Raw genomic sequence first — 15,015 nt, forward strand, 5'->3', positions numbered from 1 at the left:
AGGATCCTAACCTAAGAATGCTGTAAGAATATTTCATGATGATTTCGACCAAAAAGTTAAGAATATCCATGATGAAATGGATTTACACCATTCTTATAAAAATGGAGATTTTCCTTACGCAGTTAAAACAAAAAAATTGATTGAACTTATTCATCATTCAGTATAAATAATCAATTTTTTTATTTTGCAAAAAAAAAAGTTTATGACCCTCTTTACCAGAAAAATGTCTTTGAAGATGACATGACTGTGATAAGATAAGAAAATGTCAAAGACAAAGTATTTGTAAGTAATCTATTTGTTTTTTTTTATTTAAATCAATTTTCTTCTTTTCTATAATTTTTATAAACCCACTAATAGAGTTAATTTTTCCCGGTGTCACAGGAAATAAGTACTCCCGAAAAAAGTACTCCCGGGAGTACGTTTTTCCTAGGAAATTGTTCAAAGGGCTGAAAAGGAATCTTCAACCCTTAATATCAATATATGTAATACAAATAGATCACTATTTACAAATTTAATTTTAGTATGATACTAGCCCACCTAGTATCGCTTTCACGTGGACAAGATACATGCCCGAAAACAAATTGTAAGAAAACCATTGGTACCAATGATATTCACCTTACTTCCTTTACCAAAACTGCCCACAAAAAATTCACATTCTGGCCACCTAGTAAAACTGTTGGTGGCGTATCAGGAACAAAAGAAGATCGTGAACGACGATGTGCAGAACAGTGCTCCAAACAAGGGATATCCGTATGTAAAACAGCTCATTTAAGCCCGTATACAGCGCCACCTTCGACATGTTACTTGTTTGCTGAGGATGCCTACAACCACACGGAAAGTGTCACAAGCACTGTTAGTAGCTGGACTACGTTTCACGTCAAGGTACTGATTTTTTCCAATAATCATACAGAGATTAATATCTATTTTTAAATCTTCTTCAATTCATTCTTTGTTGCCTGTTGTACTTGTTTAAGTTTCAGTATTTCCCTTCGTGGAAAGAATTCTCCAGCTGCCTAAAAGCTTTTGAATTTTTCGGGGCATGCCACTTAAAACATATGTTATTATTATTTTTGATAACGTTCATAAGAAATTGGCCATTTTAGAGTCTGTAAAGCTTTAAAATCTTCTTAATTTTTTCTTAACATTTTGGCCATTAAAGCCTTATGTTCTTATAAAGTTTGTTCTTTATAAAAAAACTTGTACACTTTTTTACAAAAGGAACATGTTTACAAGGAACTTGAGGCTGAAAATGGTCCGAAAATTAAGGAATTACTAAGGAACTGCTCAGGCTGAGAATTAGAAAACAAGTTAAGGAACAGAGACTTAAAAATGAACTTGTACACATTTTAAAAAAAAACTAAACAAAAAAATTAAAAAATTAAAAAATAATGTTCGTCTTTTGTCAATTGTTCAACAAATCATCAAATCAGTCCAACTAAGTAAATAAGGAACTCGACAAGGAACTTTGAGGCTGAAAATAAGGAACTCCAGGCTTGGAGCCATGTTAAGATTCTTTATAAAAAAACGTGTACTTTCCTGGTTCTAGCACATTGTAGCAGTTTTTTTTTCTTGAAAATTTGCCGAAAAATAGTCCTCGCTAAAATTCAAAAAAAAATAAACTCCCGGCATAAAAGTTTTTCGTATTGTTCTAAATTAACCCTTAATTACCTATTACTCATTTTTAGGCAAGAAAATCAATTTACCCTGCAATTTGCAAAAATAAGGAAAATGATTCCTCGGGAATTTTTTTGTTTAGGATTTTTGGTGCTCTATCTAACATTTTACCAGGGATATGTAATAGCGAAGCTGGATGAAGGACGAGAATTCCTTAGCGGATTACTTCTTTGTCTTTTCTATTATAAACTGTTCATAATAGAAATCCATCTCTGTACCCTTGAGTGTTCTGTTTTTATAAGAAAAATAAAGCAGACAAAGTATTCATGCACATTTTTTGCTATGATGTTCCCACTTTTCATCAAAATAATATTTCCAGAAAATACCCGAAAAGCTTCCTTGTAAATGAAATCTAATTTTATCAGCGTGTGTTATGAATTTGAGAAGCTTTCATGATTCCTCTTTAGAAATGTCGGATGTAGATATTTTGACAAATATCATAGGCGTAGCGTGATACCATGCAAAATTTATGAATGAGAGCGGTTTTTACGACACTGTAATTATTATTTTTGTTTTATCAAAAGATAATGAATATGTCATAAACTTCTGCACTCCTGCATAAATTTACAGGGTATCTTGCTACGCCTAAGAATATTGTTTCAATCGACTTGAAATTTTTTCCATAATCAGACATACCGACTCGCTACCTGAAAATACCAGTTAGAAAGTGAAGCACCCTGCGGTGTAGCGTGGTATTTCAAATGAATAGGTGCTATCTATAATCTTACAGAAGAAATTTTTTATAACTTTAGTAATGAAAACAATATTTTTCATTTTTTCAAATTGTCATTCACCAATGTTTTACAGACCCTCTTGATAATTAAAAGTTTTTAATCGCGAAGGATAAATGCAGCAGCAGCAGAATCGTTGGCTAAGAGGAAATCCAAATTTCACGAGTTTGTAATTTAAGAAGTCCAGTTTCATATCAAATTTTAATGTCAGGGTACAGAGATAGAACAAGACTTTTTCAAATGTGCGTTATCCAGCTTCGCTATTACATTATCCCTGATTTTACCATGGAGGTATAAAGAAAAACAGGAGTTTATCTGTCGTTGAAATCTTTTTATTTCTTTTATAAAATGTTTCAAAAGAAATTCTAGGCTCGCCCGATGAAATAAGACTTAATTAGAGCTCAAGTTTGTTCTGAACATTCTAACCATCAGTATTGAAGATTATAGCCTCTTCTAATATACGAAAATTAAATAAAACTTAGCCCCACAAAACAAGTTTATGTTCCATTTCGTTACCCGTTCAACTTTGTTTCGAAAATATATTTTCTTAAGCTAGAAAATGGAAAGTTATTTATAAACACACACGATTTCAGAATAATTTTTTGACAAAAAGTCGCCGGAGAATTTTGGAGGAGAATATCAAGCAATTGAGTTCATATTGAAGAAAACATTAATTGAAAAATCTTGTCATTTGATGAAGGATTGCCAAGTTTACAAGTCTTTTTCAATCCAAATATTTTCCTACACTGATGTCATAAACAATGACATTTCATCTAATTTCTAAAACTGAAATAAGCCAATATGATTCCACCAATGGACAAAAGAGCTCATTAAAAATGCACGATATGAGAGATTATGATCATGCAAACCTCGTAGCTTTTTTAATCGTAGGGCGAGCTTATAATTCTTGATATGCGTAAGTCATTTTTCTAGCGGAAACACCCGAAAAAATCCGGAATTTGACCCCTCTCTGTTACTAAAAATAGAAACACCGAGGTCAAAATCGGGCTTTTTTCGAATGCTTCCGTTAAAAAATATGACTTCATCTTGAAATATGCATATCAAGAATTGGTTATAATAACATACTTCTCCTGTTTTTCTTTGTACCTCCATGATTTTACATTGTTTCAGAATTCGTTTTGTGAAAGCTTTCCGTGCAACACTGGAGTATGTCAACCAGACTTCGAATTGGATCGTGGACATTGTAAATGTTCTGGTTATTCTGGAGAGTTCTGCCAAACACTAGGTAAGTTAACCTACCCCAGCTGGCACACAACGTTGTTTCAGCGTTTATCTAACGTTCACAACATCTATATAATGCTAGATGAACGTTGAAACAACGTTGTGTGCCAGCTGGGTGTACCAGCAGGCAAAATACAGAATAATGTTTTCCAAAAAAAGGAAATCTAACCTGATAACAGATCGTGTGGAGCTTTTCCTTAACGCAACACGCTGCAGTTCTAAAGATCGATGAGAACTACGGTATAATCATAATTTCGCCCACGTTAGTCTTTAGAGCTGTACTGGGAAATATGCAATCTAAAGTCTGTCTCAAAATAATTTGCAGCTGAGACAAAAATGATAATCACTGCGAAAAAAGTTTTCAAAAATATTCATTCAATCAAAAGATATCAAACAAAAATCATTGCTGGCTGACTCTATAGAGTAGTAAAAAACGACAAAAAAACAGCCTATTATTGATGTTGATTTTTTTCTTCTTCATTTTTCATTTTCATTTTTTTTTATTTTTCCAATTTTTTTGCTTGATAATATTCCACTCACAAATATCTTTTCAACAAGCATAAAATCACAACTTAATTCAAATTCTATCTAAAGTTACAACCATTTTTGTCTCACTCAGCTGCAAATTATTTTGAGACAAGTTAAAAAGGTCATGTTTGATTTTTGAATAAAAAAAATTAAATTTTTTTTAGAATAAGTACCATGTCTGTTACTGAGACAGAGGTGTTAATAACAGCTTCTATATAATCCTTAGACCCATTGAACACAGAGGACGTTGGTCATTGGACTTTTGATTCTGGCTACATGGAAAATGTTGGGACTGGGGCAAGCAACCTTGGTGACGGTACCATGACAACTGGTGTCATTGTGGAAACATTGGAGCGTTCTACCAAAGTCATGCATTGTAAAGGTGGCGGCTCTGGTTATGAAAATTGTTTTTCAATCTTTCCTGATTTCTCAAAGGGTTGTTGGTCATCGTAAGTTTGAATTTGTTTTTTATTTCCTCTAACCTTAACCGCCAATTTTTATAAATTCTTCCGTCCACCAAGTAAAATCGCCAAAAATCGTATTTCGGACGACAAAATTAAAGTCTATTTCAAATTAGTTGGCAGTGTTTTTTCAAACCTCAATAACTTTTGATAGAATTTGAATTAGTTAGCGGTTTTGTGCTGGTTAAAAAGATAACCCGGAGTGGAATATTTCAAAAAAGAAAAAAAATGAAAAAACGAAAGATGAAAAATGAAGACGAAGAAAATCAGTTCGCTCTTGTAGAATAATGCTATGATCATTTTTGTATCAGTAACTCTTCAATCTTAGAACGTCATAATAAATGCGAAAAAGATTAAAAAACTTTTCATTCAATCAAAAAATACAGCTTAAAACTTTGCCCTGGTTGACTTAAAAAGGGCTCTTTTTTGTCGTTTTTTGATGATTTTTCAAGTCAATCATTGATAAACTTTGGACTATATCTTTCGATGGAATAAATATTTATTTTTTTATTTTTTCACATGAATGATGTTCTAAGATCAAAGATCACTCGTATGAAAAGGATAATTATAGCACAATCATTGAAGAAGTTGATTTTCTTCTTCTTCATTTTCAATCTTCATTTTCCTATCCTTTTTTAGTTTTGTCTTTATGACCAGGGGGGGGTCAACATCCAGATACCAGACCCATAGCCGGGTGGTGGTGTCTTTTTTTCCTTTAAAAGTTTGAAAAGTCAAGTTGGTATTGATGGGGGTGGGTCCCCTTTTTTTAGAAAAAAAGAGTTGTCCTCAGTTGGTATTGATACCAAAATAGGGGGTGGGTACCCCTTTTTTAAATAATATGATTCAGAAAGTTGGTATCCATATCAAAATGACAGCAAAACTTTCCTAATTTTTGCCCTTATAGCTAGAAAATACCCCAGGGTATATATCAGTCTAAACAGGTTTCAATTGGATTTGTTTTAGCTTTTGAGTATAATGACTGTAAATGAGTAATAAGTATAAATTACTTTGAAGTTTGTTTATTTTGGACTTTTTCGATACACGCTTTTTTTATAAGAATACACTTTATAAGAATGTCCATGATGAAAATGGCCAAAAAATTAAGAATATGGTAAGAATATCACCATCATGGAATTTAGCAACTGAACCTAAGAATGCCATTTTTAATGCATTTTAACCTGTAGATTGGCAATTTCGATCTTAATCTAATAATACCGTAAGAATATTTTTGGATGATTTTTGCCAAAAAGTTAAGAATATCCATGATGAAATGAAATAACACCATTCTTATAAAAAAAAGCGTGTATTTTCAAGTTTTATTTTTGATCAAGCCTGAAGCAAAAATATTTTTTCTGTGATAGCATTTGGTAATGAGTGAATCTATTCTGTTCTAAAATTATGTACTAATAATAGCTAGCTTCTTCTAGTTTTTGCACATCAGTTATTATATTCAGATAATATTGATTCAGATTGATTTTGCTAGCTTCATTGGGTTTGTTTTTATTATATTGTCAGTTTTCAGTCATTTTCTATTTTAGCATATGACATTTTTTGTGTTGTGTTGAAGAAAGAGTATTTCAAAAATGAGTTTTTTTGAAGTTTCTCTTAGTACCCTGTTTGTGTGGGGGAGGGGGTGGGTCCCCTTTAAACAGCTTTAAACTCAAATTTGTCAGATTGGTATTGGTACTAAATTAGGGGGTGGGTCCCATGATATTTTGTCAAATTCAAAAAGTCATGTTGGTATCGATACCAAATTAAGGGGGTGGGTCCCCCCTTTTTCAGAAAATCATGATTTTCAAGCTGGTATCGATACCAAAATAAGGGGGTGGGTCCCCCCTTTTTCTGAAAATTATGATTTTCAAGTTGGTATCGATACCAATTTTGGGGTGGTGGTGTTAACTTAGCTCAAAAGGTCAAAAGTCAGGTTTTTGGGCTATGGGTTGGTATTATAAATGTTGACCCCCCCCTGTTATGACAATATCCCACTCCATTTTGTCTTTTCAACGAGCACAAAATCGCTACTTAATTCAAATTCTATCAAAAGCTATTGAGGTTTGAAAAACACTGTCAGCTAATTTGAAATAGACTTTAATTTTGTCGTCCAAAATGCGATTTTTTGCAATTTTACTTGGTGGACGGAAGAATGTATAAAATTTTGCGGGGATTTAATTTATTGGCTGGGGAAATTTTGGACACTTGTGATTATAGATCACGTTTTTTTGTTAAATTTGACGGGTATTTAGATTGGCGGATGATTAATTTTAAGATTTTGGCGATCTCCCAAAATTAATACACTTGAGTTAACCCCTGTTCGTTCGTTAGTTTGCTTATTACTAAAGCTTTCCTTGTGCTTGGCCCGTTCGATTTTTTTTTAATTTTTGCACAAAGATGTTTGAGCAACCAAAGAACGGCTAAAAAATTGGTAACCTCTACAACTCGAATATCTCCTTAATTCGAACAAGTTTTATGGTACCTTTAGTTAGCAATGCCTTTTAAACTTTACTCAATAAATGGTAATTTCCATGATTCAAATAAATTTCTATTCCCCATTCGTGTTCGAGTTATGAAAACTGTTATTGCATTGCTATTTAAGGGGGGGGGCAAGAATCCCTTCCCTGAAGCAACCTTCAATAACAATAACCTTCAATTATGGCAGTCGTGATGGCACAATCATAATCACGATCTTCTTGTTTTAAAATATAAGTGGAAATTCTCGAATAGGTTGAGAACTTAACTATCTACTTAAAAGTCCTCTATATCGCTTCTCGAGAGCATCAGATTAGTGTATGTGGTTGCCTGTATCAAATTTTGTCATTTTTCCTCAAAATTTAAGGGGCTTAGATCTCTACATGGGAAAAAGAGAAAGCTTCTCACAGAGTCATTTACGATAAATTTTGGCACTGCCTCGAATTTACTACCTTATCGGCCCTAATTTAACGCCGGCCCTTATTCCGCCGCAGCCTAATTTTAGGCTTGCGCCAATTAGGGCCGTAAATAACGCCAAAATTTGTAAAAATCGCTATTCAGGCTTCAAAACCGTAAGTATTAACTAAAATTTACATTAAAATGTCATCTTTTAGTATTAAACTCTTGAAAATTTCATTGAAAATCATTGAATTTCGTGAAGTTTTGGATATAGAGAAAAAAATGGATAGTTTTCACCCTTCAATCATGCCTAAAATCCTTTAAATTGAGAAACAATGGTCAAAAAATAATCCCGCTTTTAGATAAAAATTGCAAAATTTTGGCCCTTATTACGCCACGAGCTCAAAAATAACGCCAATAAGGGCTGATGTAAAAAGGGCCGATAAGGTACATATCTAAGAGTACGCATGTGCAAAATAAATTATAGATATCTTTACGACAAAATAAGCAATTTCTTCCTACCAGCAAATTCACGTTCACTGATGAAACTAACTGGAACAATGGCCAAGTGGTCAAAGGCGTCAGCGTCTCAAACCAGGGATTCGTGGTTCGAATCCCCGCTCCTTCCAATGTTCCGTTCAGTTCATAGATAGCCGAGCCGGCTGGCCGTGGACCCCGTGAAAACGGTCGAAAGACTGTCTAAAAGTCCTAGATTAGTGGGCTATCTACGTAAAATATCGACTCTATCTATCTATCTATCTATCTAGGTTATTTATTTATTTTGATTCTTTTTAATAGGCAATCTTCATTCGTTACTTCTTTGTCAGCTTTACCAACTGCTTGTCCAAACGGATTCACTCTTGCTTTCTGGGTAAGAGCTCTTTATCCACGCAATATTGATGTTGAAACTGGATATGCTGTTCTAGTTAGCCAAGGCTTTCGATCAACTCAACAAGGGTTCTCTATTTGGTTTGGAAAAAAGATATCCATTGAATTCCATACAAACACCGATTACGCTTTTTGTCAATTAAACCAGTTCAAAGATAAGCAGTTCAAAGAATGGATGTTGTTTGGGTTAACATATAACTCACATGATGGAAAATTTCATTGTATTTTCAACAATGAGTTATTCGAGGCCTCAGTCGGTGTTCATACCCAAGCTGATTTAAATGCGTTTTATTTCGGCGGAACGACACCAACATTCTTTGATGACGTCATTTACCTCCCATCACATTTGACAAACGAAGGACTTCACGTTGTTTACAATCAAAGTAAGTTCCCAGCTGGCACACAACATTGTTTCAACGTTCAACTAACGTTATATGGACGTTATGAACATTAGATAAACGTTGAAACGACGCTGTGTGCCAGCTAGGTTAGAAGCGAATTAGTATATATGATTTTAGTTGGCGCTTACTCCAACTTTCATGCAGAAACCATTTCAATGTTTTAAAGACTATAAGCGTTAAGTTTAAAGCCGAAGGTTAGAGGTGAATCTTTAACCAAAGGTTAGAGGTGAATCTTTAACCAAAGGTTAGAGGTGAATCTTCAACCTTTCTCAAGCAAGAAAAAGTGTAGACGATGCTATCGTCCGTTTAGAGGGTCAGTAAACGCGGGAAAACATATATGCGCAGAGTCAGGGCGTCAGGGCGGTTTACGCGGAAAAAATGGAGGCCCCGAACTAAACTCGTTTTCAAATTTATCCCGCCTCCTGAATTATTCCCTTTTTCAGTGATAATGTTAGCAGCACTTGAGAATGGTAGCAAAATAAAGCAGGCCGGTCTTCACTTGCGCGCGCTCCGATCACACTTTTGAGAGCAAAGCTTCAACGCTATTGTCCAAAAGTAAAATAAAGCAACTCCATTGGCGCGATCTGATCTGACGTAACGGTTGAAAAAAGTTGAAATGTGCTTTTTTTCAAGAGCGCGCTACATTTTTATGACGTAATCTTTTTCCAAGCAAAAAGGGTTGAAGCCAAAAGGTGCAATCGCAGTGCGCGCAAGTGGGGACCGGCCTTAAAGTACACACTCAAGGCGAATAGACTTTCACTAAAATATAGGGGCTTCCTAGCAGAGTGAGGAAAGGTTAGTATTTGTGAGAGAATGTCCTTTCGACTTCTTTCGCCGACAAATTCTCTCTCTAACCTAAGCTCATCAAGCCCAGAAGCGACGGATAGAATCTAACCCTTTCTTTGTTTTTAAGGGCTCTGACCATAGTCAGAAAATTGATTTTAGTATCTGAACATAAAAGTTATGTTTTAGATTCTTTAACACTTTTAACAAAGAATTGCCTTTATAAATTTGCTTTTTAATCAAATCCCTTAAGAGTAATTAAGAACTTAATTGCTAAAATGACGTTATGAACTTTAAAAAGACGTTAATAATATGTTGCATCACCTTCTTTTATAAAAAGTGCTAAGTTTTAATGGGTAATTAACTTTTTTGTTTCGAACTTGTTTCAAACTGTCCGCAAAGAATTGAACTATTTTAGATTTTGCGGAAAATCTTTCTAAAAAGATGTGTCAAAAGTTATGACTGTTTTTTTAAGCAAAATCCAGATGAAAAATTAATGAAAAGCCACTATTTTGAAGATTTCGCGACAAAGAAGCATTTACAAAAATTTTCCGCAAAATTTTTTATTGTTTGGTAAAAGATACACCATCTACTGCGAAAAAAATTTCAAAATGTTTTTTCTTCGCCGAAACTAAGCTCTTCAAAGTTGAAATACTCTTCCTCGCAAAAGTCTTCATTTTCTTCTTCATCAAACTTTTTCAATACAATTTTTGAATTTTCAGATTCAGGAATAGTTTGTCTAACAGAAAATGTATAACATACCATAGTTTTGTTGGTTACATCAGTCAGAAAACACATTTTAAACACGGCAATTATGAAAAATTCACTATGGTCAGAGCCCTTAAGCTGCATATTTTTCGAAATCTGCCGTTAGGTTTTACTTTTTTCGTTGTGGGAAAATCACGCGTGTCACGCGTTATACCCTAGATAGATTGAATAAACCATGAAGGTAATAAAGATAGATAGAGAGTCAATGCCTATTGTTCTATTCTGATTTATCATCGGAAGCAAACAGCTGTTTGGTTGCTTTGGGAATAAGATGATTAATTTTGGGTATACTCGTGGGAATATTTAAGATGAATGATAGCCTTGTCATGAAAAATTGAAAAAAACTTCACATAATAAGCACAATACTCTCAACTTCTAGTGGAAGCTACCCATAAAGCCATTGATATATTTAAAAAAGAATTACGTGTTACGATTAGGAACCTTGTATCGATCATATTGTCAGAGTATGAAAACCGCTGCCCACTTAGACGTGTAGGTTTTAAGATAAGAAACTTTCAATGATAATATGATGCGACTCTCAATGTTTACAAAATGCCAGCCCAAAAATATATCCTTATGAAATTAATATTTTCTTTTATCCTTAAATCAGCTGAAACTATTTCGAATCGCATTTTAACTAAGATTTCTCGCAAAATTAAGTTTTTCAAAAACAACGGACCAGCCTCTTTCTGTTCTTATAAATTTACATTTCGAATTTTTTTGCTTCCAATGATGGTACATCAAAGAAAAGCCGCTTTGAATAGATTTATAAAAGATTTCAACGACCATTTATGTCATTACCAAGACGTTTTCTCTCCATCTATATCTTTATTACCTTCATGAATAAACTATGTTCAAAATTTCAGTCTAAGAAAACAATCTATTCTTGAGTTATAAGATTTTAGGGTGTTTTTTTTTTACTCACCCTGTGGGAGTTATATTGAATATTTCTTACATTACAGCTACTTTTTTAGGATTCTACAAAGGGAAGTGTTATTGTTGTTCCCTTGTTAAATGTTGAAACAAACTAAGATCTTTTCTTTAGCTTCTGCATTTCACTTTTCGATACTATGTGATCTTTGTGTTTATCTTTTACAGCTCAATATTCTCACAACACTATCAATATTCTCACAACAATATTAATATCCTCACAACAATATCAAAATTCTCACAAAAATATCAATATTCTCACAATAATGTCAAATTTCTCACAACAATATCAAAATTCTGACAAAAATATTAATATTCTCACAACCATGTCGAAATTCTCACAACAATATGAAAAATCGAGAAAAATCCAAAGTGCTCTCTCCCTAGTCTGAATCGCAGACCTCTACAAAACCCCAGGTAGGAGGAAGAATCCGTTAGAAGATGCAAGCAGCCTACTCTCTCCCCCCATTGTTTTTTCAAGTCTTGTTTGTGATATGATGAAAAATCTTCCAGGAGGACAGGACAACGACTTCTTACGAATTCTCCAAAAAATCAGCGCCATTTCTGATTTTGAACGCCTCGAGTGCGCGCAACTTCGTTCCCTACGTATTATCAGCTTTTTTATGCTTATTGAAAGCACTAGATAATACCCTGGCACTGTCTGTTTTTCGAACGCGTAAGATTGATGTAATTCAAAAACAAAAGGTCAGATTTCATTTGTTTGTCCAAGAGAGTGGGTCTGAAGTCAATGGCTCTAAAGGTGTATCTTATTAATATTTTGTAATTTATCAATAGGTGTATTCGTTCTCGCAAACTCATGAATATTGATGTACTCTTTTTTTCCAGCAAATCATTGACCAAATCGCAACCAATCGAAAAGAATTGAAGTTTGATGGTAATTGTTTTAATTCTCCCATATTATTTCATTGGGTATTTGAATTTGGAGGGACTATTTTCTGAGCCTTATTGGAAAAAGATTTGTGAGCTTTTGAATCCTGAGATCCAGTAAAAACTCTACGTTCTAGAATTAAATTAGAGCACAAGGCAATTTGCCTTTTTTATCAGTAGGTATTATGAGCTTTATTGTATGTTCACCCTACTGAATTGACAAGACCCAAAATTTTGAGTGAGCGGCCATATCAAGATCAAGTGGTATATAAGGAAACTGTCTTTGTAACTATGTTATATACACCTTTTCGACCGTAGTCGCGCGGGCATTTTTTTGTCCCCTTTATCCCACTAAAACCGTCCTAATCATTTTTTGACGCATTGCAAAAAAATGCGAAAAAGGACTGGGCCGGTTTTAGTTAGATAAAGCGGACAAAAAAATACCCGCGCGACTACGGTCGAAAAGTTATATTGATTTTTGTTGTTTTTTTGCTATTTTCGATTATGGAATGAATTACAATGTTGCATGTTGGATGTTTTTAAACTTCATTTCAGGAATTTAATTTTGCAGTTTCGAGATAAATCTGTCGAATCGAAATAATGGATAGGTTCCTTTGGGAATGAGGTAGTAAAGTTTGAAATCCTAAGGAGGTCAACCCTGCTAGCTTATTCTTTTTTATGACATTTAAACGATATATAAACTTTACAAATTGTCCACGCGAACACCCCTTTCTCACAGCCGTGGTGGAACTTTTTTCCTCAGTGGGGATAATATCAATGGGGAGAGAAGTTCTATTGTTCCAAGGTTAAAAAATCCAGTGGGGATAGTTTGGAGTGCAATTTTTAAACACTGAATTTCGAATGGGGATAAAATCAAAACCAATACCCCAATGGGGCTGGTATTTTCCCACCGGGGTCGAAATTTTGGCCAAATTTCCCAGTGGGGCTAGGGTCCCAGTGGGTCTGTGACACAAGGGTGTACGCGACGAACTAACTATTATTTGTAACTGCAATATTTTATTTATCCTTTAGGCGAGGCCGATTTAATTCGTTGTTTTTTGGGCCAAGCTATCCAAAAAAGAGGGTCGGTCGGCGAAAAAATAAAATAAAAGTAGAATTTCACCTATAAAATCTCCTAAAAGGTAACAAAACTACTACATCTTGACTATAAGGCGAAATAATAAATAAAAAACTCAAATTCATGGATAAAATGAAAAATTGAACATAAAGTTCTCAAAACCTTGGTAAAACTACCAAAATTTTGAAAATTTGGCGCTCTGTACGTAATGAAAATAAAGAATGTACTACCAAAATCAATTTGGGTCGGTCGGGTACTTAAAACAACGAATCAAATTGGTATCGCCTTATTATTTTAGTATTTTTAAGAATCCGGAACACGCACAACCCTTAGGATCCATAGCAAAAAGAGTAAAAAAAATGACGATTTTTTGGACAGAGCATGAAATTCTGAGCAAAAAAAAAGTATACAAGTTTTATATTCAAACACATCAAAAGATATGTATGGTCGTTTAAAGTTTGAAATTATGTGGAATCTATTACGTTTTCTGGACAAAATTTGACGTCAGCAGTTATTTTAACTGACAGAATTTTAAACTTGAAAAGCCTGTATTTCTATGTTTGAGTACAAGAATTGTAGTATACTTTTTTGCTTAGAATTTCATGCTCTATCCGATGGTATCAATCATTTTCGTTTATAATTCAAATTCAAAAAAATTTTATACACATATGGTTGTGTCCCAAGAAAAATGCTACGGATCCTACCACCCTAAGGGTGGGCCCCACACTGAAACACTTGATAATATTGAGACATTAGACAGATACACGTTTTTTTATAAGAATGGTGTAAATCCATTTCATCATGGATATTCTTAACTGTTTTGGAAAGATCATCTTAAAATATTCTTACAGCATTTATAGGTCAGGATCCTAATTCAGATTAGATTCAACATTCAGAACATACGTCTCAAGCATAAAATAGCATTTTTGTGAAAGGAGTGAGCCTTACTTGGGGGAATTGACGATTTATAATTGCAAATGCTCTTAAATGGCACTCTTAGCTTGAGTAGCAAAACTCCATGATGGTGATATTCATAGCATTATTCTTAATTTTTTCACCATTTCCATCATGGACATTCTTATGAAGTGTATTCTTATAAAAAAAGCGTGTATACATTATTTAAGATTTTTACATATTCTTACACACACTTCGCACTTTATATGCACATATTTTACGAGTTACTATTATTTTAGGGAGAGCTACAATGTTGTTCGCGTGCACAAGCAAACTAACTTTTTTAAATGATAAATTGGATCAATAAGATCACATAAAATGAGTAGTGAGAAAAATTTTGACCATTTTGCTGGTCCCCATGTGACCGCATCACTTTTGCTAGAGCCTGAAAATGAAAGTGAAAATTACAAGCTCAAATATGACTCAAATGAAAGATATTTATCTAAGGATTTCAATATCACAACATATACCTGAATATCAGTATTTAAGAACCTATAAAGAAAAATTGCTCAAAAATGACGTCATCGATGACGTCATCGTCATTTGAAAAATAAATAGCTAGCACTAAATGCCACCTGCATTATGGTGATATTTAAGTTGCATTTTAGGCTTATTTACACGCTGTAGAAAAGTTTAGACTGCACTTGCCTAAAACAACCCAAAGAAAACATTTCCGCTGAAAATTAAAATTTCCAAATAATTTGAGAGACAAAAAAAGACTTTGTAACAAACTAGTTTGTTGATAAAACGCCAGCTTTTTCAAAGTAGCTATACCTCAACAATAAGGATTTTTTTATTTAAGTACGGTAGGTCAGGAAAAATAA

At 33.8% G+C, this 15,015-nt stretch overlaps 1 protein-coding gene across 3 annotated transcripts; it reads left to right on the forward strand.

Moving 5' to 3' along the window:
• Positions 1–187: 187 nt before the first annotated feature.
• LOC136804602 (uncharacterized) lies at positions 188–14,185 on the forward strand. Of its 3 annotated transcripts, XM_067061203.1 has the most exons (7): positions 188–282; positions 522–882; positions 3,537–3,651; positions 4,402–4,624; positions 8,300–8,772; positions 12,118–12,166; positions 12,715–14,185. In XM_067061203.1, exons 1-6 carry the CDS (start codon positions 263–265, stop codon positions 12,126–12,128), a joined length of 1,203 nt encoding a protein of 400 aa, XP_066917304.1. In that variant the 5' UTR covers positions 188–262; the 3' UTR covers positions 12,129–12,166; positions 12,715–14,185. The 3 variants fall into 3 exon arrangements, with proteins under 3 accessions (XP_066917304.1, XP_066917303.1, XP_066917305.1); XM_067061202.1 differs by having other exon boundaries at positions 12,118–14,185; XM_067061204.1 differs by lacking the exons at positions 188–282; positions 522–882 and adding an exon at positions 2,654–2,696 and having other exon boundaries at positions 12,118–14,185.
• The last annotated feature ends 830 nt before the right edge of the window (positions 14,186–15,015 follow it).

Source organism: Clytia hemisphaerica, unplaced genomic scaffold (genome assembly GCF_902728285.1).
Source record: "Clytia hemisphaerica strain Z4C2 unplaced genomic scaffold, Clytia hemisphaerica genome assembly, whole genome shotgun sequence".
NCBI classification, from domain to species: domain Eukaryota; kingdom Metazoa; phylum Cnidaria; class Hydrozoa; order Leptothecata; family Clytiidae; genus Clytia; species Clytia hemisphaerica.